We start from the raw sequence: 25,220 nt of genomic DNA on the forward strand, positions 1-25,220 counted from the left end.
CATAGAAAATAAACACTACAATAATAACAACAAAGACAATTCCAGAAACAGCCATTATCATTGCAAGAGAAAAATGTAGATAGCAAATCCCAGTAGCAAAGTGATTACCCTGATCTAAAAAACCCAGATACATTTGTCCAAATCCTGGGAAACTACCCTGCCCTATTCTCGGCAACCAGCTCTGCTGGTTGGAAGCTTCAGAAAGTGGGATCATGGTGAGTCTTATCTGATATTAAATGCAGCTCTTGGACAATGGAAACCAGCAAATACCCTTCAAGACGAAATGGATATTTGTTTATTTTTAGATGGTTAATCAATATGCCCACCTACAGTAATTAATTTTATATAAAAGATTTCAACTAAATGAGTCATTTTGACAAGAGGACGACGGGTGCTGGGAATAATCAAGAAGTGCTACCCAGCCCCTGACCGGTTTGGCTCAGTGGATAGAGAGTCAGCCTGCAGACTGAAAGAAGTGCTACCCAGCCAGGTGTGAGTGAGCCAGAAGGGGGGGAAATGAAGGTCAGCACCTCTGATAGCGCCCCTACACCCAAGGTGGGGGTGTCTTTTAAATGGAGATCACAGCCACTCTGCCTGGCTTGGGGATAGGAGCTTCTAGTTTGTTCCTCTGACTTCTAACCTATTGATCTCACATTACCAGTCCTCCTGAGCTCTTTCTGAATCCTTACTTGGTAAGACTTGGTAAGCCCAAATGGCGTTGATTTCAGTTAATCCCTGAACTTCTCCTCAGCTTCGCTCCCTCTAGTTTCTACTTAATGTAGCAGACACTGTCAATACTCCACCCAGATCTCCTTGGATGCTTCTGGTCCTTTCTGTTAACTGTTTGCTATCTTCCATATTCATTTGCCTCTAAGTCTTCTGGAGACTGCCTTTGGGCTGTGGGGACTAACTGCTTTCTCCCTACATGAGCCCTGAAGAACCAGGTAACCCTTAGCCCATGATGATGGCCTATAGAGGAAGAGATCCCAGCTCCCCTGCTCCAATATGGGATGCACTTCCAGATGTAATGTGCATTGCCTGGGATCAGGCTGCACCTGGGATTCTGCCTGAACTTGCACTCTTGCTTAACTGTACTTATTTTCTACCTTACTCCCCCCGCTATCTTAATCATTTCCCGGGCACACTCTCAATAAATCACTGGCATACAAGTCCTTACCTTAGGTGTGGTTTTTTGCAAAAGACAGCTGCATCCTACAAAAAAATAATACTCTGATCTCTGGCTGAGGTCTCAGACCTGGCACTGAGGTTTGGCATAGGTCCCCAAACTCCAACGATTTGGCACAAAGAACTAGTGCCTAAAGTCGTCAGGCTAAATTAAGTGGTAAAAGGGTAGCTTCAGTGATGGAACAGTGACAATCAGGAAAGACTCCTAATGACAGTGTTATGGTGGAAAAGTCAAGGATGTTTTCTGACGTCTGTAGAGTTTACAGGAAGGAGCACTGAGTGGGTATTTTTTGGATCTAAACACAAACCATGGGCTTAAGTGTTGCATTAAATATATTTTACCAAGTCATAAAATGGACCTTCCTTCTTCTTTCATAAATAAAGAATAAAGTCCCTCTTAGAAAGGGGTTGCGTCCCCTTTCTAGAAAAGGTTGGCCCCGTTCCCTGCATTTATGTTTGAAGAGGTAAGGGGAGAAATTCCCATCTTGTCACTTCAATAGGTACCAAATCCATGTGAGGATAATAGTGAAATTTTAGCAGGACTATATGAATCAGCCATGAACTCTGTTTTATGATAACATTAGAGAAAATAATAAACAAGTGTAAATGTAATTTAATATCATATAAATATAGTTTACATTTATTGATAAAGCAGTATGAGGACAACAAAATATTTTCTATCCACTGTCCACTAATTTTAGACTATGTCGCGTAAGAATGCCTAATAATTTCTCACATGTTTTATATATATTGCTTATTCTTATCTATTAGTTTGTTTGTTTTTTTAATTTATGCAGCAAATGTTAACTGAAAACCCACCCATTAGGTACTATTTTTAGGTCTGATCATCTTTAATTACTCAACATATCTAAACCTATGTTTTATAGTCTATCTGATAATATCATCCTCCTAAAAAATCTTTGAAATAGGTCTGAGATAAATAATAGGCATATATAATAGTTCACATCTTCAAGGTAATTTTCAATGTATAAAGTGTTGTTTAACTTGTTGATCCTCCAACACTTGTATGGAATGGAAAGCATGGGACATTATTCCTGCTTGAAATAGGAAGAAACAACAGTCAAAGAGGTGATCTAATCTACACAAGAATTCAGGGCTGTGTCTCTTAGATCAAAACTCTGTCCTTACATTATCTATAATAATAAAAGTGTAATATGCAAATCTGCTGAATGGACAAAGAGCAGAACGACTGTCTGGTTGACTGCGCTATGACATGCGCTGGTGCCAAGTCAGCCAAGGCAGGTGCGATGCGATTGGTTGGAGGGGGCACCATCAACCCATGATAACCCCGCCCACCCTCTGCAGTCCACCAGTCAGTGGCCTGGGCCTCCCTCTTAATGGCGACGATCGCGGAGATCCCTGATCAATCACTCAAAAAGAGAGGCACAGGTTACCTGGCCAGCAGTGCTGTGAGGTGGACAGGGCCTAGACTGTAAGAGGGTGCAGGCAGGGCTGAGGGACCCACCCCCCCTTCAGGGCACAATCCTATGCACTGGGCCTCTAGTTCTACATCTATACCAATAATGTGCAAATTGTCTGGGACATTGTCACAGTCACAGTAAAGACTAAACAGCAGGCTGGCAGGCTGCATGGGGCAACCAGGCCAGCAGGAAGGTTAGTGAGGGACGACCATATGACTGAACAGCAGGCTGCATGGGATGACCAGGCCAGCAGGGGGGTAAGTTTGGGGTGATCAGACCAGCAGGGGGGAAGTTGGGGCAATCAGGCAGGCAGGAAGGTGAGGAGTTAGGAGTCAGTGGTCCTGGATTGTGAGAGGGATGTCCGTCTGCCAGTATAGATCCAATTCTCTGGATCAGGCCTACACTGGCAGTCAGACATCCCCCGACAGATCCCAGATTGGAGAGGGTTCAGGCTGGGCTGAGAGAACTCCCCACCCCTGTGCATAAATTTCGTGCACGGGGTCTCTAGTATAATATAAACAAAGTTACATTCATAAAATAGGAAGTTCCAAAGTGGGTTCTTAAATATATACAATTTAAAATCATGCCAGCCACTGATCCTCTTCACTGATGTACCTAAGTTACAGTAAACAATATTCTATGAATCCTAAGGTGCAAATATGAGCCACATTTAGAAAAAAATAAAATATTCAGAGCCTTGTAGTACAAAAAATATTATGCTTTTGGCTAGTGTTATACAACATTAAAACAAAACTGCCAATTCTTATTCTTTCGATGATCAATTTTATTTCTTCTGACACTTGAGATGCCTGCTAACTTACTGAGAGTTATAACCTAAACTGAGGTTGACCTCATGTGCCTGTCTTTATTCTCTCTGAATTATACTCTTCTATGCTCAGTTAATTTAATCTTTCATTACTACTCCCGATGGATTTTATTTTCTTAATTGTGAGAATTGCTGACATCCTGGTGACATTAACATTATTCTTCTGATAATCATTCAATGTGGATAAAAATGCATTCCACTTAAAGTGAAAACAAAAACTGGTCAAAAATTTTTTTTTAAATTGTGTTTCACATTTTTCCTTTTGGTTGTGCATATTACACTGAATACTTATTTAGTTAAAAGACTATTTGACTTTACCATTCATTTATTTGTTTATATTTGAAGAATCACTTCTCCAAAGGACATCAGAAACCCAAGAAGTTAAACATAGCTAACATCACCATATATTGGGATAGATTTCTCCTACTTATATATAGACAAGAAGAGAGAAAATGTGCATATTATCAATTTGCAAAATATTCTGTAATGTATCAGAGGGCAAATTGGCAGAGCTAAACATTGCAACAGACTCCTTATGCTAGATCAGAAGACAATAATAGAAACAGCAGCTGTATCATTACATCCCGTCTCGGTGTTCCTTTATGGACAATTAAAAAAACAACAACACTATTTTGGCTGACTTAAGAAAAACATGCAAGTAAATAAAAATATGGGGTAGTTCAAAGAAATAAGCAAAAGCTAAAAATCCCTTGTTGAAGAAAGAACAGGAGCCCAGTGAGACTTTGGAAGTGAGACAGTAGGGGGAAAAAGTGAACAATGTAAGAAACATAGTATGTGGTTAAGAATATTGTCTCTGAAAGTTACACTATGGTGTTGGAAAAATTATCTACCAGAATCTGTTTGTTTATCTGAATAATAATGGTACCTACAATATAGGAGTGTTGTAAAACTTAAATTAAATGTTATGTACAAGGGTTTATAACAATGACTATTATATAGTAGACATTTAATATAGATTAACTATTGCTATTAAATATTATTCTGGTCTCTTCTTTAACTTTTATGTACTGAGAGAGAGAGAGAGTGAGAGTCAGAGAGAGAGAGAGAGAGAGAGAGAGAGAGAAAGAGAGAGAGATTTGTTACTCCACTTATGCATGCATTAATTGGTTGCTTCTGGTATGTGCCCTGACTGGAGATCAAACCCAAAACCTTGGTATATCAGTATGATGCTCTAACCAACCAAGGGATATTTTCTTATTTGAAATTTGAATTCCAGTTTCATAACGCCCCCATTATAAACTCTTAGATTCTGTAATACCATCATTTCCATTGTCTTCCTCCAGCAATAAATATGATGTCTGTCTATACAGTTATTGCTTCTATATTAATTTGTTATTTTCAAATTAAAACACCTGCATAAAAATCCTCCAAATGAATTCCATGTATTTTAATAACTAATGTAGTTTATACACTGAGTGGCCAGATTATTATGATCTCCAAAAGCATAATAATCTCGCTACTCAGTGTATATTTTATGTAATAAAAGGCTAATATGTAAATTGTCCCCTCAACCAGGAGTTCAACCGGCAAGTAAGCCAGCCAACTGACCATATCCTCCCATTTCCCCCCAACCGGACCCCACCTATGCATGAATTCATGCACTGGGCCTGTAATACACACACACACACACACACACACACACACACACACACACACACATACACACACACTGAGTGGCCAGATTATGCACTCAGAGTTCAGAGATCATAATAATCTAGCCGCTCAGTGTATTTCCTGAATAGACCTTGATTGATATATCCTTTGGTGTCAAGAAGAGCCCAATAAATAGTTTCTCTAAAATGGGATTTTTGGAGAGTGCTTTGATTATTTTTTGGTCTTGACATGGAGCTCCTGGTCTGAAGAAAATGGCATACAAATAATTTAATTCATTACTTGTGATTAGAATGAAACAGTTATTAAAGACAAGGCTTGAGGGAGCAAGACGACTGGTTGATGCACTTGATGACCATCATACCCAAAACTATTAGCATTATGGGAGGAGATGACTTTACTGAAGTCAGAAAAACAAATCAATTATAGTTTAAGTCATGGTCCGAGAACAAGAGTCCTTCCATGGTGACACTGTAGCACTGGGCAGATAGGACTGACACTCATACCCATGATTTAATTACACACATTGCATAATTACAGTGTATGACTAATTTATAGATTCACAATTTATCATGTGAAAATTACAGCAATAATTGAGAGTGATCCTGAAATCTGAAATAGAGACATCTGGATGCCTCAGAATAAAGCTAGAAGCTTAAAACCCCAAATCTTCCAGAGCTGCCTCTGCAATGAGATCATTTCCTCCTACCTATCTTTCCATGAGGCTCCTACAAAAAGGTCACTTGAGGCAATTCCCTTGCAATGGGGCATTTATTCTCGTCCAGAGTCACCATCATCATTTTATATTATCTAAAGAGCAGTCAAACTTGTCAATATTTCCCCTGTGCAGCATGGTAGCTGCCAGCAACATGTGGCTATCGAGCACTTGGCATGGGGCTTGTCTGAACTGAGATGCACTAAGTGCTAAACACATTTTAGATTTCAAAGATTTAGAATGGAAAAAAAAACAACAACTGATGATAAATTACCACATTAATACTTTTAGGCTAATTAAATGTTGAAATTATAATATTAGGATTAAACTAAATATAATACTAAAATTAATTCATCTTTTAAAAAACAAATAATAGAAATTGTAAAATTAAGTATGTGTCTCACAGTGTATTTCTATTGGACAGTGCTGGTATAGAGAGCCTTCACATACTTTTACACACATAGATAAAATATTTTTAAAAAACTACTTCTTACACAATTTTAAACAGACATATATTTTCTTTTTAAATTCCACGTGTGAGTAGATTCAAATTATGCAATTTCTATTATACTCTAACTTTATACATACCTCAAATACAGTTTTTTAAAATCTTGCATCATTAGTTTATTTGACTTCTATAAAATAGCCATATGTTAAAAATGGATAAACTATAAAATTAATCAGACAAATCAGGAATGTTTTCTGTCCTAAAAGCCAAACTTTGTGTTTCAACTCAATTGGCATATAATATATTTTTATGTATTGTGAATTCTAGTTCTAGGATAGAGATAAAGAGAAAGATAGATATATTAAAAATATATGTATAGTTATATAGATGATAGATGATAGATGATAGACAGATAGATAGATAGATAGATAGATAGATAGATACTTATGTGCAAAGATGCATAAATAAAGATACGGGGCATTTAATAAGTTTGTTGTTTGGCTAAAATAAGATTGTCTCCTTGAAATATATCAGTGAATCTATGTTTGGATTTGTTCTCAAGGACTCTCACTTAGGAGCTGTGATTCAGAATTTCTTACTCTGAATGTTCAGAGTTTTATTTACACTCAGGTGAAGTAGGATATTAATATTTCAGCTGGAAAGTAATGTATGCCTTTCTTTTGACACTGCACAAGATAATCACAAAAGGGAGAGCGGTAAAAGAGAGCAAACAGATAGAAGAGGGTCATCAGGCAGGACAGTGGTAGAAAGTGGAATATCTTAAAATGGTGTCCAGGCCACTCAGGTACACCTTGGAAATTATTTTTGTATCCCACATACTTGAGATTAAAGACAAATGCACTAGACCCATGTATAATACTGAGGAAGATCAACCTTATAAAAAATTAAGAAACTGTTCAAGACAAAATTATCTCACACAGAGTGCATAATAAATGCATATCTTAATGCAAGGAAAATAATTAATTCAATGATCAGATTATTTAAAATATCAGCTCTAATATTTCAATTTACTCTTATGAAGAAATCCTCAATTGTACCCATTACTGAAATGCTATAATTAAAGAAAATATTCCCTTACAGAAGCTACTGAAAGGGGTATAAAATAACCTTAAAATTACTTATTACTTTAAGATTATAATCCTCAGTCATTATATTTTACAAGAGGCCCAGTGCATGAAATCCGTGCACTTGAAAGAGAGGGATCCCTCAGCCCAGCCTGAACCCTTCTCCAATCCAGGAGACCTTGGGGGATGTCCAACTGCCAGTTTCAGCCTGATCCAATCCGAGACCTTAGACTCCTAACCACTTGCCTGCCTATCCTAACCACTCCGCTTGCCTGCCTGACACCACTAACTGCCCTCCCCCGCTAGCCTGTCACCCCTAACTGCCCTCCCCTGCTGGCCTGGTCACCCCTATTAACTTCATTTTTAATCTCATCCCCTTCACACACAATTGTATTTGACTTCCTTATTGGCTTCTCCCACTCACACAATTTTTCTTTCTTCTTTAGGTAACACTTTTTCCTACTGACTCATCATTGGTAAACTTTTCTTCCCTCTTATTTCCTACTTCTGTTCCATCATCCTTCTTCCCATCTTTCTTGTACATTCCTTCTTTCCTTTATCTTCATCCCTTTCCTCTCCCCCCTTTTCTTTCCTTCCCACCTTAATTTTTTCTTCACTTCCCCCCTTAGACCTACTTTGCTCCCTGCTCCCCCATTTCTTCCTTCTTCACATTCTCCTTTTAAGCTCTACTGGCTCCCCTTTAAAATTTTTCTCCCTTCCCTCTTTGTCTCTCATCCTACTTTCCCCATGCATTCGTCTATACTTATTCCCACTGTTTTAATATCTATCTATCTACCTGCCTAATTATTCACTATCATTTATTATCTTCTTTCTTTTCTGACTCCTAATTTTAAAATCTCTCCCCTGTACACAACTATACCTGATTTTCATTACAGCTCCTACAGTCCACTCATACATCCTCTTTCCTTCTTTAAATCTGCTCTTTATTGACTCCTTTATAAAGTTCTTCCCTCCCTCCTTTCGTAAAGCTTCCATTGGGGGGGGGGGGAGGTTTAATCCCCAGCCCAGGGCTCAGCCCCTGCCAGGTGTTCACCGCCCCCACCCCCCCATCCTGTTCCCATTCCCTGTCCATGAAGCCAGGCCCGGAGAGGGTAGCTGAGGCCTACACGGAAATGGATGTGAAGCAGGAGTCCCTCTGCCTAGAAGGCCTCGGACCATCCACCACTTCATCCCGAACCCATGAGTGCCTCCCTCACCAGGCACACCTGCTCCCCCCACTACCCTTCCCCCAAAGGTAGCCACCCCCATCCCACATGCAGCCCTGGGTTTCCTTCCCTTTTCCATTCCTGCATCTTTTTCTTGTTCCCTTTCTGTATTTCTGTTTCTCCTCTCGGCCTGTCTTCTGCATGCAGGCCTGCCTGCCTCTCCCTCTCCTTTCTTTTTTTTTTAAATATATTTTATTGATTTTTTACAGAGAGGGAGCGAGAGATATAGAGAGCTAGAAACATAGATGAGAGAGAAACATTGACCAGTTGCCTCTTGCACACCCCCTACTGGGGATGTGCCCCCAACCAAGGTACATGCCCTTGACCGGAATCGAACCCGGGACCTTTCAGTCTGCAGACCAAAGCTCTACCACTGAGCCAAACTGGTTCCAGCTCCCTCTCCTTTCTTATCCTCTTCTCTTGTATCCCTATCCTACCCTGGGCCTTGCAGCTGCCTGAGCAGAGGGCAGGGATGCAGTCTGCTGATCCGGTCAAGATGTGACACTGTAATAGAAAATTTGAATATTTCTATATTATTAGTATAGATTTTTAGTAAGTTTAGTGGCAACATTGATAGAATGATCAGTAAAACGACTATAATTTAATGTTTAATGTTTTTAGTATAAGACAGTCACCTATAAATTATTCTGCCACGTAATCAAATGTGGAAGAAAAAAGTACGTAGTGCTTTTCTACATTAATACACAAGTTAAATCTTTCAAAATAACTGAAGAGAAGCAGCATATTTCTTGATGAGATGGAATCATTTGGCAATGATAACCACTGTCATTTAAAGTGATCCTACTCTGAACCACACATTTCACGCTTTCATATCTAATCGTAAAACAACTTTATGGTGTGGTGTTATTACATCTAAAAGATTAAAAAAACACATAAAACTTTTGTTCAAAGGACTCAAGAATGAGACCTGCCTAAAATTGTATAATTAGTCAAGAGGGAAAGCCCAGATAGAAAACCAGTTCCATCCAGTTTCATTCAGTTTCAAATCTCAGAGTTTTGCACCTATCATATATTTGTTTTGGACATTTAGAATATAATGATTACTTTTCAAGTTTACCAAACATAATGAAAAATGTGAGCAATAACATTTGGAGGAAATTACAGCTATTGAGGAATCAAGAGGGCTGGTTAATTAGGAGAGCTGTGTTGTCTATAGTTCATGCCAGTAGCTGCCTTCCAAAACGACTTTCTACTGTGATGATCCCTCGAAGCAAACTATAAGCAGTATTTTTCGAACTATGTGTTGTAACTTCTTAGTGCACCGTGACATTGATTTAGTGAGGCATGAACAATGCTTTAAAATAGATTACAATAAATTAAAAAAATAGAGAAGTACACTTTTGTAGTAAGATAAAATATTATTTTGGGACAATGTGTGTGTGTGTGTGTGTGTGTGTGTGAGATCTGAGACACAACAGCACAATGTAAAATATAATTCTAACTGAGTGTCATGATTAAAAATACTTGAAAAGCAATTTTTATACATTATATGAAAATGGAGGTAAACCAACAGATTAAAAATTAATGTCCTCAATCAGCTATTTGAAAAAAAGTATAAAGAGGTGAAAGTAATTATGTCCTCCTTAGAAAATACATTGAAAAAAAATTGGGGGGGGGGTGCGAAGAGAAAAAGAAGAGATAAAAGTTTGGCAGATTAGGTAAAATAAACAAGAAGAGATGAGACGACCTCTGTGAATCTTCAGGTAACTCAGTAATGAGAATAAATTAAATTTAGCAGAGCAGATATCTTATAGCATAGAACATAATTACCATATTGTGATGAAAATTATAGGTAATTACCATGACACAAAAAGATTTTATATCTCCATGCAAGATTAATTCAAAGTATTTGTTCTGTATTTTACAATGAACTCACTCCACGCTTATCTTAGTGTAAAATACTTACATCTTAGAGTGAGATATATCCTCATAAATAGAATAATCTCTGACCTTTACTATTTATGTGAACTTAGGCAAGTTACTAGCCTCTCTGTTAAATGAAGAAATAAAACTACCTCATGGGAGGAAGGAGATTATAAAGATTAAATAATTCATGAAAAGCGCTGTAATTTTTACCTGGCATGTTACTAAGTGGTCACTAAACTTGAGTTTATTTTTCAAGTACTTCATAATTTTTTATTTTCTCAACAAGCCATAATTTGCACAGGAAAGGTAATCAATAAATGAACATTTGTTGAATTGAACTGAATTGATGACACAGGGCTAGGTGGTTAAAATTATTTCCTCTATATTTTTACAAGGAAAAGCAGGATAGAGCAGGAGAGGAAAATTAGCTAATTTTCCAGCCTCTCCTGCACTCATTCAGCATTATCATTTTGTTCAAAATGTTGTAGCACATACATATCCGGATGTATTAGTCACTTTTGGTGAGACAGAAAGACAACCTAACCTTTTCAGATGTTATAATATGAACTTCTAATAGCGCTGAGCACATTAAAATCAACAATTTATAATAAAAAAATAGCTGTGTGGCAGTAGAGAAACATTAAAAGTCAGCTATGTTTAAAACACCATATCCTTGAATAATATGTCAAGCAAAAAAAAAAAAAGATATGAAGTCAAAAGCCAATATTGATGACTTCTTTTTTAAAAAGAAGATACACTTACAACCTTTCAAAACATGTCTCAGCAAGCATTGATTTATAATGTTAATGTGTTGACAATTATATGTTAGTAACTGGGAGTAAAATTATATTCTTTTAGTTTTCCCCCAACATTTTTAGATGAGTTTATGTTCTTCATAACAGATAAGTAGAAAATGCTGCAGAGATCATACTTGAGACATGAATTTCCTTTGCCGCACGTCCCTCACGATCTCTTTGTCTTTGGCTCTGTGATCGTGCTTTTCTCCCACGGGTGACGTTCTTACCTTATTTGTATTCGCCGCCGTGATGACCCAGACGCACTGTGCGTTGCTGTCATACTGGAAGGGAAAGTTGGGGGACGTAAAGGTTCCGCTGGGTCCTTGAAGGTTAGAGCCACATGTCTTCACTGGAAGAGAAATCGCATTTTAAAAGGTGAGTGTACACCAGGTGCAAAGTCATAGCGATGAAATAACTTGCAAATGGATTTTAAATGCAAAACTGCACAATTATAACTGCGTTGATATATATGAGACGGCTTGGGAATGTTCACGTATCAAAATGAGAGTGTTTTTTACACACTGCAGTTCACGAGCTCAATATTTCCAACAACAATGGAAAACTAGTGATGAGTAAGTGTGAGGCATGAGGAAATGCCTTCTGACTGCAAATAGGTTAATTTAATTAGAGAAAGGCATACTTATCCAATATTAGGTTAACAAAAATCTACAGAGAAAGAAGCAAAGGTTTGGATTGATTAAGCAATCTAAAGGGTAGAGTTTATATTTATTCATTTACATTTATTAAATACCCTAGGACAGATAATAGTATAATTGAGGCATAAATATTAAAACTACTCTTTCTGTTCTTATCACTGTGAACCAGACTGCACAATAAACTACACTGAAATAATTTAAAGTCCCACAAAAGTTAAATGTTATATTTCCTCTAACCCTTCTTTCTTCTTAACTGAAGAGCTTTTCACCACACTGCATCTGTCTTCACTTCCATATTTTTCTTTAACTTGAAATGTATATCTTACAGTGATTTAATGATTACTTTTCATTTTTTTCTTGTTTGTGTCTGATCTATAAATTCTAAACAATAAAGCTATGTCATTTTGTAATGAGAAAATAATTGTTTTTTATCCAACATTAACTACCAATCTTTAATTTCCTATTCACTGCCTAATTTCTTTATATTCTTGTATGCTTAGTATTTCCTTTTCTTCTCTTCCATTTACTCCTATTTGTTGTTTTCAAGTCACATGGTATAAATAGTCCCATCTTGGCTGACTTTAAGCTACCAAAGGCTTATCAAGACCTCACCAATTTCTGAATATTTCACAATTGGCTCTTTTGACCAACTCTATTGACTAATTAAAATGTGATTTTGTGTAAATTGAAGGTGCACAACATTATTTGATAAATGTATTTTATAAAGTAATAAAATCAGTTAATATAAGCATTTCAAATAATTATTATTTGTATATGTGCTTGTGTGGTAGAATATTTGAGATCTCTTACACTTTCTTAGCAATATGTTAATACATATTATTAACTATAGTCACCATACTGTACATTAGATCACCAGAAGTTATTCATCTTATCATTGGAAATACACTTCCTTTAAACAAAATCTCCCCATTTCTCCTAACACCCCACCTCTGGCAATTTATACTCTATTTCTATGAGGTTTTTGATTTTATTTTTAGGTTTCACATATGAGTGAGACCACTACAACATTTTATACATCATCCATGTTCACTACTTCACTTTCTTTCCTCCATTTACTTCTGAAGGCACTGTAGTCTGATTTCTCCCATTCCAGTGTTGAAATTGGATTCTCCATGCTAACAAAGATCATCTACTTGCTAAATTTAATAATATCTCTTCATTTTTTCCACAAATTTAATTTCCACCAATAATTGAAAGTAATGATAAACTGTTTGGAATTCCCTTCCTTTCCTCACACAGCCCTGAACTCTCTTGAATTTTGGTCCCATTTATTAATATTAGTTATGTTCCATATTCTGTGTCCTGGTTCTATTTTTTTTTTATCTGACCCTGAAATAGCATAATTATAAATTGACTTAATGGCCAATCTTCTCTTTCTTTAATGATCTTTCTGAATAGTTCATCAAGTTCACTTCAAAACTGGTCACTCCTATATTGGTAGCTTTCAAACCTGCATCAATAATTTTGCCATTTATCTTGATTTAGAGAGTAAATACAGGCCTGATGCATGAAATTCATGCATTCCTGGGGGTCCCTCAGCCCGGCCTGTGCCCTCTTGCAGTCCAGGAACCCTTGGGGGATTTCTGACTGATGGCTTAGGTCTGCTTCTTAAGCTGTCAGTCAGACATCCTTAGCGCTGTCTCTCCCACCACCGCCACTATGCTCACCAGCTTTGAGCCTGGCTTCTGAATAAGTAGTGCTCCCCCTGTGGGAGCACACTGACCACCCGAGCACAGCTCCTGCATTGAGTATCTTTCCCCTGGTGGTCAGTGCATGTCATAGCAACCAGTTGTTCCACAGTTGGGTCGATTTGCATATTAGCCTTTTATTATATAGGATTTTCTGTTTGCTGGACATTCCATTTAAATGTTTTGAAGATTTTTAAAAATATGTTTTTTATTGATTTTCAGAGAGGAAGAGAGAGGTAGAGAGAGATAGAGACATCAATGATGAGAGAGAATCATTGACTGGCTGCCTCCTGCATGCCTCACATGTGCCCCTGACTGGAATTGAACCTACGGCCCTTCAGTCCACAAGCTGACACTCTATCCAATGAGCCAAACTGGCTAAGGCTTAACGATGTTTAAAATTAAACCTTTCTTCTCTAACCCCTCTCCACACTTAAGTACTCTTAAAGACCTATGCACTTCTCTTCTAAACATCTTAAAAAAAAATAAAATATATATATATATATATATATATATATATATATATATATATATATATATATAATTGATTTTTTTACAGAGAGAAAGGGAGTTAGAAACATCTATCAGCTGCCTCCTGCATACCTCCTATCAGGGGTGTGCCCGCAACTAATGTACATGCCCTTGACGGAAATTGAACCTGAGACCTCTTGGTCCACAGACCAACGCTCTATCCACTGAGCCAAACTGACTAGAGCTCCTTTAAGCATCTTGTTTTCCTTCTTTCCCTCTCAATACCCACTGCTTCATGTCATCTTTTTCCAGGACTAGAAAGAGCTACTTAAATCCTTCCTATACTCCACTCTCTCCGTTTCCTCTTCACTAGTGCTACTAATTTCTCTTTTTAAAAATATAGATTTGATTATTTTACTAAATTAAAACTGGCTTATATAGAACATAAAATGATTCCTGTGAGGACCCAGATTGCTTTTCCAATACAATTTCCTGCCATTTTATACAACCATATGTGCAGCTTCTGCCAGAAAAGAATCCTTGCTCTTCCTTAAATGTACCATACCCTTTACAATTTTCTGCTTTTGCTATGATGGTCTCAAAGTCTAAAATGTTATTCCTTCTTGCATTTGCCTGAAAAAATAATATCCATTTAAACAATGCCATGCTGATGTGCCACTTTTTCTATAGAAAGTGTTCCCATTTCTTCTATTCCGTGTTTGTAATGGATAACAGTACTCACCACACATTATTTAAATAGGTGTGTAAGTGCTAGTGACTAATAGAAAATGTATTTATAAATATTTTAAGAACTTAGAACAATACAAAATTTACAGCAATCAAATAATTGGTTTGAAGTTAGTAGAATGAGCTTTCTGATGAGACGTAGTGCTTCTCTGAGTGGCACTTACTACTTAATAATTCTATTGTATTACATGCTTCTATTATATTTCTAAAATGTAATATACACATACAGTCTATTGTAGACAAGGCCTTGCTTATCATCTTCATTCATTAACTCTTGCGGTGGCTTTCATGATGCAAGAATGTTTACTATAGGAATACCCAAGTTCCTTGGCACAGCTCTTAAATAGACTCTAAAATAAGGGTTTTCTACATGCTGATAAAGAATCCTTAGCAATATGTTTCACAATGAGAAATTTTTACTTTTGAAAATGATTTTCTTTCAGATAAAAATAAAGAATCCTCATAAAATGACAGATAAAAATCATCTGTAAATATGCTATTCTTCCTGTTTGTTACAGTCATCCAAACCAAAGAGTAACCCACTTAAAAAGTTAGGTTTTATTTTTACAGACAGTTACACACATCATGCTTTGTTGTAGTTTAAATAGGTTTTTATTGATATTTAGAGAGAGGAAGGGAGAGGGAGAAAGAAAGAGAAACATTAATTGGCTGCTTCCTGCATGCCCCCTACTGGAGATCAACCCAGCAACCCGGGCATGAGTTGGTATCAAACTGTTACTTTATTGCTCATTAGATAGGGACTAAGGTAAAAAAATAAATAAATAAATAAATAAAAGTAATAATGCTAAATTTCCTCTGAGAATAACTGGCCATGGAATAAACTATATTTCTTCTGTTACACGAGAGGTGATGGAGAAAGCAGGTGACACTAATTTTAACTTAGTAGAGTTTCTGTTTCTTCTAGAATATCCAACTCGTACCTTCAAATTAGATAGCTTAGTAAGCTATACTAGTAACTATGTAGTAATAATCAAGTATGAACAGCTCAAATTTTATAAAGTGCATCAAGTGAGAGTGGCTCAGACCTTGGGAAATATCCCAACAACCATTAGTTGTTTAATGGTTTCCAATGGGGCCTTGTAAGTCAGGACAGAAAATACTGTTAGGGACAAATATGAAATTCCCAATAAAGTAGATAAATGCTGGCCCCTGATGTTGGACAACTTCTACTGTCCCTGGAAATTGAACACGGAGAGACATGGCTACTTTCTAGACTTCAAAGGGAATTATCCCTGGTTTCCTAGAGATAAGAGAGTGCAGGTGCTACCCACTATTTCTTCCTAATCCTTCTTTTTCCATCCACCACCACTGGTATTTGAACTCTGCTCTTACCATCTACACTTTGCAACATGCTTGCGATTTCATCATGACCTTCAATTAAAGCACAACGTTGGGGTTTTGGAGGATGGCTTTTAATTATTTATTTTCTCTCCAGGAGGCAAAGAATGTCCTCTGGGACTGAGTGAAGCCCAAGAGAGAAAAGTAAAAGACTGATAACAGTGTTCCCAATGACTTAATTATAATTTTAAAAATATTAATTTATTTTATATTCTAAGCTAATGGAGTACGTACATTATCCTATATCATAAAAGGGAAATATGTAAATTGACCATACTTTTGCTACACTCACCAGCCAATCACGAGTGAGTACGAAAATTAACACAACAAAGATGTTGAGTTAATTTGTATACACAGGCTCCAGGAGAGCCTGCGGAGACTGGAGCAGCTTGGGAAACTTGGCTCCCCAGGCCTCCCCAGACAGAGAGCAGAGAGCAGAGAGGGAGAGCTGGTGGCCTAGAGGACTTGGTAGAGTGGGAGGAGAGGCCCTGCTTGGGAGACAGAGGAAAGGGGAGCACCAGGAATTCTGGGAGCAGCAGTTCTGGTGGCAGATCCAGAACCAGAAGTGAAAGCCCAGCTCAGGGAGCACCAGGAATGCTGGGAATCATAGTTCTGTGGCAGAAGGATCTCCCAGGGGTCTTCAAACTACGGCCCGTGGGCCACATGCAGCCGGCAGAGGAGTCTGATCCGGCCCGCCAGGTTTTTTGGGCAGTGAGCGCAGCCGAGGTGTTACAGTAGGAATTAGTAGTTCATATAGTCCGGCCCTCCAGCTCTCTGAGGGACCGTGATCTGGCCCCCACTTTAAAAAGTTTGAGGACGCCTGTAAGACACTAGAGCAAAGTGAGCCTGGAGCAAGTGACTGTTGCGGTGGGGGATGGAGGGAAAGCAAAGGTGAGAGACAGACGTAAAATCAGAGTGTCTGGGAAAAATTAAAGGGAAGATATCCTAAAACTTCCAGGAAATCTCCACCAATGAAGCAAAGGAAAAAAAAAAAAAGCCTCTATTATTCTGTGAGTGACAAACCAAACTGGGTTGGGGTCTCAGACAATTTGCTCATAACATTGCAAAGATGGACAGAAACTCCCAGATTGGAGAGGGCTCCCCCGAGGTTTCCCAGATTGGAGAGGGGGCAGGTGGGGCTGAGGGACCCAACTCCCATGCACAAATTTCCATGCACTGGGCCCCTAAATTATTATAAATATTAAGTATGGTTGTTGAAGGAATCAGAATTATTATAGTTTGGAAATTTCAATAAGAATATAGAATTTAAAACACTCTATGTCTATGATATAAACTACTATTAAGATTTTTATCATATATTTTATAGCATATACTATATAAGCTGACATACACTATTATCATAGCAAAATCTGATCAATGCTAAATTAATACTAAAGCAAAATTAATATTTTATTGGTCAAATATGTTCTACACTTAAAAAAATATGACCTGATGGTTAAGAATTTTTAATCAGTTAAATATTAAATCAAATTGTTCACTGGGGAACAAAACCAATGTTTATATTTCAATGTATATTTTCCTAATAAATTCTACCTACTCAATATTAGATAATATATGTTTAATCCATTTGTAAAAGTGAAATGCTGTGAACATTTATTCTGCAAATTTACATATTTCACAAACATTACATGATTGCAAATTCTCTTTGAAACACTATGCTTGATATTGGAGGTGGCAAGGTAAAATATTGTTAGGGACAAATATGAAATGACCAGAAAGGAATAAATATTGGTCCCTGATCATGGACCGCATAGTCTAGCAGAAAAAAAAAAATACTGAAATAGTAGATAGAGTTGGGTTTATAAAAGGCTAGGAGAATAAATAGATCAGGAAAGGTTATGGATTTAGGTTAAAAGTCAGGAAAGGCTATTCATAGGAAGTGACATAGGAAAATAATTGCTTTGTTTCTACATTTGGCCCCTCACCCATCCCCTCTCAGAGTAATTTGGTAGTCTTTTCCTATGGCTTTTGTAGAGACCTTATAACAACAAACTCATTCTAATCAAATTGGGGTGAACTTGTACACAATGACCCAGTTTCCATTTCCATGGCAACATTTCATGAGATATTATCTTTTAAAATTAGCATGTGATCATTACTATTAGAGGTGGCTACATTAAAATGCTTTAGGGACATTCTAAGAAAAAAAAAATCATACCATGTTGGCAGATGAATGTGCTTTGAATACAAAACAATGCACTGTGAAAAAAAGGACTTTGAGAAAATATATTGGTATGGAAAATTAAATAAGTTCTAAGACAGAAGTCACAAGAAGTACAAAAGATCTATTAGCTCAAACAAAATAAATATTTCCAAAGTGGTAAAAGAAAAATACTTTATAAATTAATGTACATATTTTTAATGAAGGGATTAGTAATCTAGGAAGGGGGAAATGCTCAGAAAAATGAAAAGGGTTGGGGAATTTTCAACTCAGATCAGAAAAGATTTACTTTAAAAATATTCATAAAAATTGGTAGAAGCCTGTTATCAAAGAGGACAAAGGAAATAGGACATGGAGAAGAACAGCAGCAGAAATAGAGTGGCTGCTGTCTTAATGGACATAAATAGAAACTCTGAAGTTTTCACACAGAAAGTAGAATTCCATTAAAAGAGATACAGATTTACGGATTGAATCACAATTTTAATCTTCCTGCATGACATCTGGCATATATATATATATATATAATCTGTTTTGAAGGACTATGCTCAACCACACTTCATCTTTTTCCTTGCACTTTCTTTCTTGGATGTAAACTTCTAGTAGTTTTGAAAGTCAAATACAATTTTATTTATTTGATAAATTAAAATTCTACCTTGGAATTTATAACAAGCTACACACAAAAGTGTGGATTCAAGTGATGCCTTAAAATATGGCTGTAACACTTTTATTATGTTAGGATTTTATTTTGTTTGTATTTTACTTTGTTTAATATAGTATATAAGATACCTGAAAAATGCGGAATTATTTACCTAAATATCAATAAACTCTTATTAAACTGTAGATAAACAGGTATAAAAACTGTTCTCTGAGTCAATTAAAATTCAGATTGTTGATTGTTGGTCACGAAACACACACACACACACACACACACACACACACCTGAAAGTGAATGATAAAACCTATTTAAGTCAGTGTCTGGAACTATCAATAAGTAGTTCAGTTTAATAACATTTAATTGAATATCTTAGTCTCTATGTCTTCATGAGAAGCTGATAAAATGTCAGAAGTAGAGTGACAATTAGGGCTAATCTTCAAATTCATCTGTCATCTACATAAGAATGGAAGTCTAACCTATGTCTTCACTGATAGGAAGCATATAAATGTGAAACAATAATGAAATAAACCCAAAGCAGGGGATTGAAAAACATGGGCGATGCTTTGAAAGGAACAGAAATAAAATCAGCAACATCAGATTGCACAGGATCAGATAAACTTAATTAAAACCCAGCAAATGCAATTCCTATTAAAAAGAGGAAATATAATGTACATATTTGTTGAGGGGGAAAAAAGTAAGCAAATTCTTCTTCCATGACCCACCCACGATTCTTGGTTGTTAGTAATTTACCCTAGAAATGAAGATCATGTTTATTTATACAATACTTCCTCTGCTTGTGTTTTGTTCCACTGAATCACCTATTTGTGTGCTAGGATGAAAGCACATACAATATTCTATTAGTAATATAAATGATATCTATGAATTAATGATTCATTAAACTTTTCCATAAAAATAAGAGAAAAATGTAAATATATATAATGCAAATTGTTTCCTTGGAAGACAATTTCCACAGGGAGTTTGATCATTTGCTATGACATGCACTGACCATCAGGGGGCGACACAGAATGAAGGAAGGCCTTGGTCAGCAGCCGGCTGCTGGGGAAGGAAGGTCCCATTTGGCATCCAGAATACTCCAATGGGCCCTGGCTACTGGTCAGGCCTACGAACCTACTCGTGCATGAATTTTGTGCACCCAAACTCTAGTTTAATATAAGTTTGTCAGAAAGAAAATTAGTTAAGTTATGTTGTAAGACAGAATGAGATGAATTGGTATGCATAAATATATAGAAACTATAGTTCTCTTGAGACCATTCAAGAGGAAAGGTGATTAGAGAAGAAATGAGAAGCAGAAAGAAGAGAAAAATATAAAAAGATGGCATGAGCAGGACCATGGTAAATACTGAAGGCAGGAATGAACAAAAACAAAAAACTGTAAGCAACTGGCTGGATGAAGGATTTAAAAGATAAGAATAAAATTCAGTCACAAGTTGACTGCCTATTTTGTGTAGACTGCTGCCATCCTTTCCCAATTGAGCAAGTTACCTCCTGTACATTTGAACACTGTTCTTGCTTGTTTGGTTAGATGAAATTGTGAACAATGGCTACTTGAATTTATGTAAAATTTACATAACACAGAAAATTTAAAAAAGTAGGAATTTGGAGTATTAACCATTAAACATTAAGTTTTCACCAACTAGTCCAAGAAATACACTGAAATATTTTAAAAGACTGTGCACCTTCCCCAAATTTAAAATCAGGTGTTAAAGTATCAAATCTACAAAGGCAGCAAACTTCACTTGACAATTTGTAATTTCAAAATGTACTGTGCTCTAACTCACTTCCATAGTTTTTCACATGCTGTTTCCTTCATCTAGAATATTATATTTTAGTTCTTAACTTGTAGCTAAACTCATTCTTCCACATCCTTACTTGTATTAGAGCATTAATACTTTAATTATTTGTTTACCTACTGAGTTTCTCTATGTCCACAAACTACGTCCTTCCTCTTATGACAAGATGGCTTTGAGTATAACACAAAGTTAATGCTCAAAAAGTTTACTTTAATAATAATTTAATGAATAACATGAAATGCACCTACACAGAAAAAATAAAAATGTCAAAGTTTACAATTTAAATGTTTCAATGAAAATGCAAGAAAAAAAGCAATTCATCAAAACAAATATGTAAGGGATATTTGAATGTCACTTGTCACTCTATAAAGGCAATCTTTTCTCCTAGCAGAAGGTCAAATAAATATTTTATGATGATTTATTGTCATTCTTTTATGAATATATTTACTCAAGACCAAACTTTGACTTACATTGTTTCAAAGCCAAAATGAAATCAGATAGAATCTTTTAAGGAACTCGAAGTCTTAAAGAAGAGTTAGACAAACAAGTTATTTTAATAATGTAACTCCTGAGTTAAAGGTAAGATAAAGGTGACATGGAAATGTAAAAGGTGGACATTTTTGCAACTTGAGAGGTTAGAAAAGGTGTCTTTGAGATGACATCAGAGTTGATTCTTGAAAAGTTACAACACAGAAACACCAAGTAGAAATTCAGGATGGGCTTCCAGACAGAAGGGGGAAAAGGTACACTAAATAACATACTGAATATAAGAAAACTTCATAATCCCCAAAACACCTAAGATTTGAGCTGGTGAGATTCTTTAGATGAGATGGAGAGGTGAAACAATAACAGTTCTAGGAGAGCCATATATGATACGCTATGGCAGTTGTTGGATTTTTGCTTTATGTCAAAACTAAAGGAATATTTTTGCAGGTACTAAAGGACACTTGACTTAACCATGACTGAATTGAATTGGATCAGTCCAGGAGCCATATTCAGGATGAATTTAAGAAAATAAAAACTAGAGGCCTGAACACATGCATAAGAGTCAAGTATTGATCCCCTCTACCTATACACTTATTCTTAAAAGGTGGGTCTATTTAGTTTTAAATACAGAGCATAACACATTTTTTTTTCACTAACTTATTTACTCAGTCATCCACACTGCACTCAAGAAACCAGTTACATTCAACTGTATGAGAATTAGTGATCATATAGGTGCTGCCTTCACACATCTCTCCTTACAGCAAGAGAGACAAATCTGAAGCAGTCTTTAACAAGATTATTTACACAATCATGAAAAATGCTACAAAGGAAATGTACAGGGTGCCCCAGTAGAGGTGCAAAGCATATTTTAAAAATCTAAATTATTATTTCGAAGAACAAAATAGAAATTCTATAGAATGTCTGAGTGCCAAGATCACTTGTGTTTCTACTATACATCCCCATTCCTAATAGATTGTCATATAGGATGGCATAGTTACATTAGTCTAAGAAGCACCAATAACAATAACCTTATCATGAGGATTTACTATATGCCAGGCACTCTATAAAGCTCTATTTTATATAATTTAATCATTAAAAAACACAAAAAAACAAGAAAATACAGCAGCCAAGAGGTATGTAGTACTTTTGAGAACTGTAGCTCAGTCATTGGAGCCTGACTATATGGGTTCAAATCCAGGCTCTGCTGTTTATCTACAGTGAATCACTGCCTCTCTCCGTGCCTCAGTTCTTTAATCTATAAGAGAGAAATGGTAGCACAGTCTCTCACAGATTAATTGAGAGGATCAAGTGAATTGATATAATTAAAGCTTGTGGTAATGTTAGTTTCTATAATAATTTAGATTTTTTTATTATTATTTGAATTTTACAAAGAATGTAACTAAGAATAGAAATTTAAATTACGCCCACAAATTTATTTGAATTCATAGCAGCTACATGTCAAAATATAAGTTCTTAGCTAATGTGCTATATTTGTTATAGTATTATCAATTTTGGTTTAATTTGAAGTAAAATTATGATCAAATATTACTGAGAAAATATTCTAATGGCCATTGTAGCTTTTTTATTTGTTTATATAAATATATTCTAATATAAGTAAATACTAGTGTGCACTTATAGTATGTTAATTTTTTATATTTGATTACATGAAAACATTATATATATATGTGTGTGTGTGTGTGTGTGTGTGTGTGTGTGTGTGTGTGTTGTTTATACCAATACTTAAAACTCTCCTTAATCCCTGGATCCTAGAAGAATAAAGTCTTATAAATAGGTAATACATAATTTTCCCCACATTTTCTGCATATTATTATAACTATATGGATAGTATACTTAATAAGATTTTAAAATTCATTTGGCCTCCAAAAGATGAACAGTCCATAATCTGTTTGATAAAAGTCTTTATGTAGGAAAATAACCCTCACAATCCAAGAACTCAGGATTATCAAGAACTTCCCACAGCATGTAAACCATCACCGAAAAAAGAGACGGTAATAAAGTCACATTTATTTAGTCCTAGTCAATTCAAACCATTAGTGTTCCACCTGGTAATATTATTATAATCCCGTAAGTCACTGCAAAATGTGTACATAATGCACTGTTGGGTGGGGAGTTAGGTGACATTTTCAACTCAGTGGTGAGTCCCAGTAAATTATTTCAGCACCTGCTATTTCCCTATAGATATATATATTAACCACAGAACAGAAAACAAAACACTAATAACATAAAACTAGAAACCAAGCCTGTCTACCACACAATTATACATTTTGTGAAGAGACTGACCTCAGTGTCTATTCCCTATAAACATATCAGCAATCGCACTATTCCCTGGAGATCAGCATATGCAATGCCCATGTGGGCTAGAAAAAAATATCTGAATTCCTTTGGAATTAGGACCATTCATTGAACCAAAGGAGCATGAAATAGAGGTGTTTGCTATCCTAAATTTCTTATGGGATCATTCTCAAGGGATATAAATTTCTGATTATTCCCCAAACATGGATAATCTAATTATATGACCCAGAGTCAAAGGTCAAGTAGGGATTGATTGGAGCTATCAATGATGCTTTCTCATTTCGAGAGCAATGAGATGCCATCACTTGCCTGATGCTGATTGAGAGCCAAACGGGAGGGGCAGAGAAGGAGCCCACAAAGTGACATCTGAGATTCTGTTACCCAGAAACTATGCCTGAAACAAGGGCTTATGTGTGACAGGTTTAACTGGTGAATTGTTCTCAGGAAGCAGAAATGAGCAAAAGTTGGGAGTGAAACAGGCCTAAATGCAGGAAAGGCAATACAAGGATGTGTTATCCAATTGGCTACGGTATTGGACCCCATAAAAACTTCTGGTGAAATATTGATACTTCTCAGAATAGCAGAGAAAACTGCAGAAGAAAGGAGGAAGGATGCATTTCTTTGCTCCTATCTTCATGCAGATCACAAGTAAGATTCCTAGAGCATTAGTTCCTCAATTTCTGGTGGTCCCTTATAGCACTCCAGCCATTTCATATACTTCCTGGCCCGTGTCAGAGAGGCCCCAGGTTAGAAACTAAGATGAAGAGAGAGAGGCCTGGTCAAGTACACCTGCAAAACAATCACCTGCCACCACAACAGTTACTGGAATAAGACAGGGGATGTATAGACTAGAGAGAGATACTGGACACATTGCCTCCCTCATTAAAATTTGAATACTAAGGTAACCAATTAACAAAAATTAATTCCATTTAATATATTTAGAAAGTTACATCATTCAGGAAATGCTTTAAAACTTAAAGCAAATCTCTAGCTTGTAATATTGCATTCTCTACTGGGAAAAGAGAAAGTTAAATGCACTGTGGAATTTTCTCCAAAACCTTCTGCCCACAGCCCCTCTATTTTTCACATTTTCCTTCTAATGCTTATAATTGAAATGCCAGGAAAATCCCCTGCTCTATTTCTGTCCCAGATAATAGATTTAGAGAGCAATGAGATACCATCATTACCCTGATGCTATTCAGCTGTGCCATTCATTTCCTCTGGACTCAGATGGCACTCAGCCTCCATGTTCTCTTCAGTGGCCAAGTCCAGAAGAGAGATGAGCTGGCACACTTCCAAGCCATTAAAGACAGAGAGATTTGGCTGGGATGCTCAAGAAACACCAAGGGACTTGAAAAGAGGAAGTTTGGGCTTTCTCGGATGAACTGACTCACGCAGACCTAGTGTCATCCTATTTCTAGATCTCAGTCTGCCCAGGCATTTCCAGGCAGTGCCTATGGAAATGAGGGCCTTTGTCTTCTTTTATTTAATTTGAACCTTGCAAAACTTATCCAATGACTGGATGTGTGCCTGGGAAATTTTCACACTGACTTATGAGCAGGTAAGCAAAATTGGTGCTGATTATGTT

General features: G+C 36.5%; 1 protein-coding gene across 1 annotated transcript in view; it reads right to left on the bottom strand.

Annotated features, from left to right (window-relative positions):
• CSMD3 (CUB and Sushi multiple domains 3) overlaps nucleotides 1-25,220 on the bottom strand; it is a 779,390-nt gene that overhangs the window by 421,980 nt on the left and 332,190 nt on the right. Inside the window, exon 11 of the mRNA XM_036436812.2 lies at nucleotides 11,471-11,592. Coding sequence (XP_036292705.1) covers nucleotides 11,471-11,592 — 122 coding nt within the window. The remainder of the gene's footprint in view (nucleotides 1-11,470; nucleotides 11,593-25,220) is intronic.

The sequence above is a fragment of the Pipistrellus kuhlii genome, unplaced genomic scaffold, assembly GCF_014108245.1.
Source record: "Pipistrellus kuhlii isolate mPipKuh1 unplaced genomic scaffold, mPipKuh1.p scaffold_m20_p_14, whole genome shotgun sequence".
In the NCBI taxonomy this organism is placed as follows: Eukaryota; Metazoa; Chordata; class Mammalia; order Chiroptera; family Vespertilionidae; genus Pipistrellus; species Pipistrellus kuhlii.